This window comes from Octopus bimaculoides, chromosome 19 (genome assembly GCF_001194135.2).
Source record: "Octopus bimaculoides isolate UCB-OBI-ISO-001 chromosome 19, ASM119413v2, whole genome shotgun sequence".
Classification (NCBI taxonomy): Eukaryota; Metazoa; Mollusca; class Cephalopoda; order Octopoda; family Octopodidae; genus Octopus; species Octopus bimaculoides.
Genome location: NC_068999.1, coordinates 6732852 through 6734018, shown reverse-complemented (window position 1 = coordinate 6734018; position 1167 = coordinate 6732852). Strand labels below are relative to the sequence as shown.

The following is a 1167-nucleotide window of genomic DNA, read 5'->3' as shown; positions in this document are numbered from 1 at the left end:
ACCTAAATTTTGATATAAAACTAATTTTCTTTTGTCTGCAAATATTCTGATGTGACTTCTGTTGTATTTCTTTACTTGTTGTGAAAGTTTTCAGTAATTCTTAAGAATCAGAATCTTCAAATTCGACAAGGCTAGCTCCCTTTGGTACCGTTTCTCCAATTTTGTATGGTAAAGATTTAATCACAGCATCCTTTGGTGCACGAATGACAAACTGAAATTGAGTGAAATGCGAGAGAGAAAATAATAATAATAGTAATCATCATCAACAACATAATACCTGTTTTTCCACACTGGCATGGGTCATATGGAATTTGTTGAGGCAGATTTTCTACATCCAGATGCCCATTCTTATTGCTAACTCTCACCTGTTTCTAAGGGAAACAAGCTTCCAAACGAACTGGCACTCCATCGGTTAAAAAAAATACCAGCATTCCAGCTGTTCTGATCAATGGAAGAGCCTGCTTGAAAATTAATGTGCAAGTGGCTGAGTACTCCATAGACACACATAGCTCTCAGGGAGATTCAGTGTGACAAGGCTGGCCCTTTAAATTACAGGTACAACTCATTTTTGCCAGCTGAGTGGACTGGAGCAACAGGAAATAATGTGTCTTGCCCAAGGGCACAACCTTACAATCATCTGCCAAAAACCCTAACGAGTACCACCAGTCATTAGTCCCATTAAACAAGAGTTTACAGTCTACCAAAATACATGATGTTCAACAAATTTAGCAATACACCTCCCCAGACCCTTTACCAGTAATGGGAGGAGGAGGGTATTATAAGTAAAATGACTTAAGGGAGACTTATCAACTGATAGGTCTTGAGTTCAAACCCAGCCTGAGCAGATACAAAATAAATTTCTCATTAAAGGCCTTACCTCCATTTTCATAGCAATCATTGCAACTAGAGGGTCTCCTTGGCTGACGTGGGCCCCTGGTTCTACATACAGCTTCTCTATCACACCAGGCATAGGGGCCACAGTTACTTTGCCAGTGCCAGCAGTAGAACTGCTTTCAAGGAACTTTGGGAGGGGTGTCTTTAGTTCCCGGCTTCCTTCCTGCAACAAATCAGTGATTGAATCAATGTGTGTGTGTATAAGTGTGTATGTACATGAATAGGAATATATGTGTGGGTATATATATATATATATATATATATATATATATA

The 1167-nt window shown here is 39.1% G+C and overlaps 1 protein-coding gene across 2 annotated transcripts in view; it reads right to left on the bottom strand.

Moving 5' to 3' along the window:
• Positions 1–6: 6 nt before the first annotated feature.
• Positions 7–1167, bottom strand: part of LOC106878349 (methylcrotonoyl-CoA carboxylase subunit alpha, mitochondrial) — a 16066-nt gene continuing 14905 nt past the window's right edge. For both annotated transcript variants that reach the window (XM_014927539.2, XM_014927540.2), the window contains exons 16-17: positions 878–1057; positions 7–211 (exon numbers count right to left, since the gene is read on the bottom strand). In XM_014927539.2, the coding sequence (XP_014783025.1) occupies positions 101–211; positions 878–1057 (291 nt within the window). In that variant the 3' untranslated portion in view covers positions 7–100. The remainder of the gene's footprint in view (positions 212–877; positions 1058–1167) is intronic.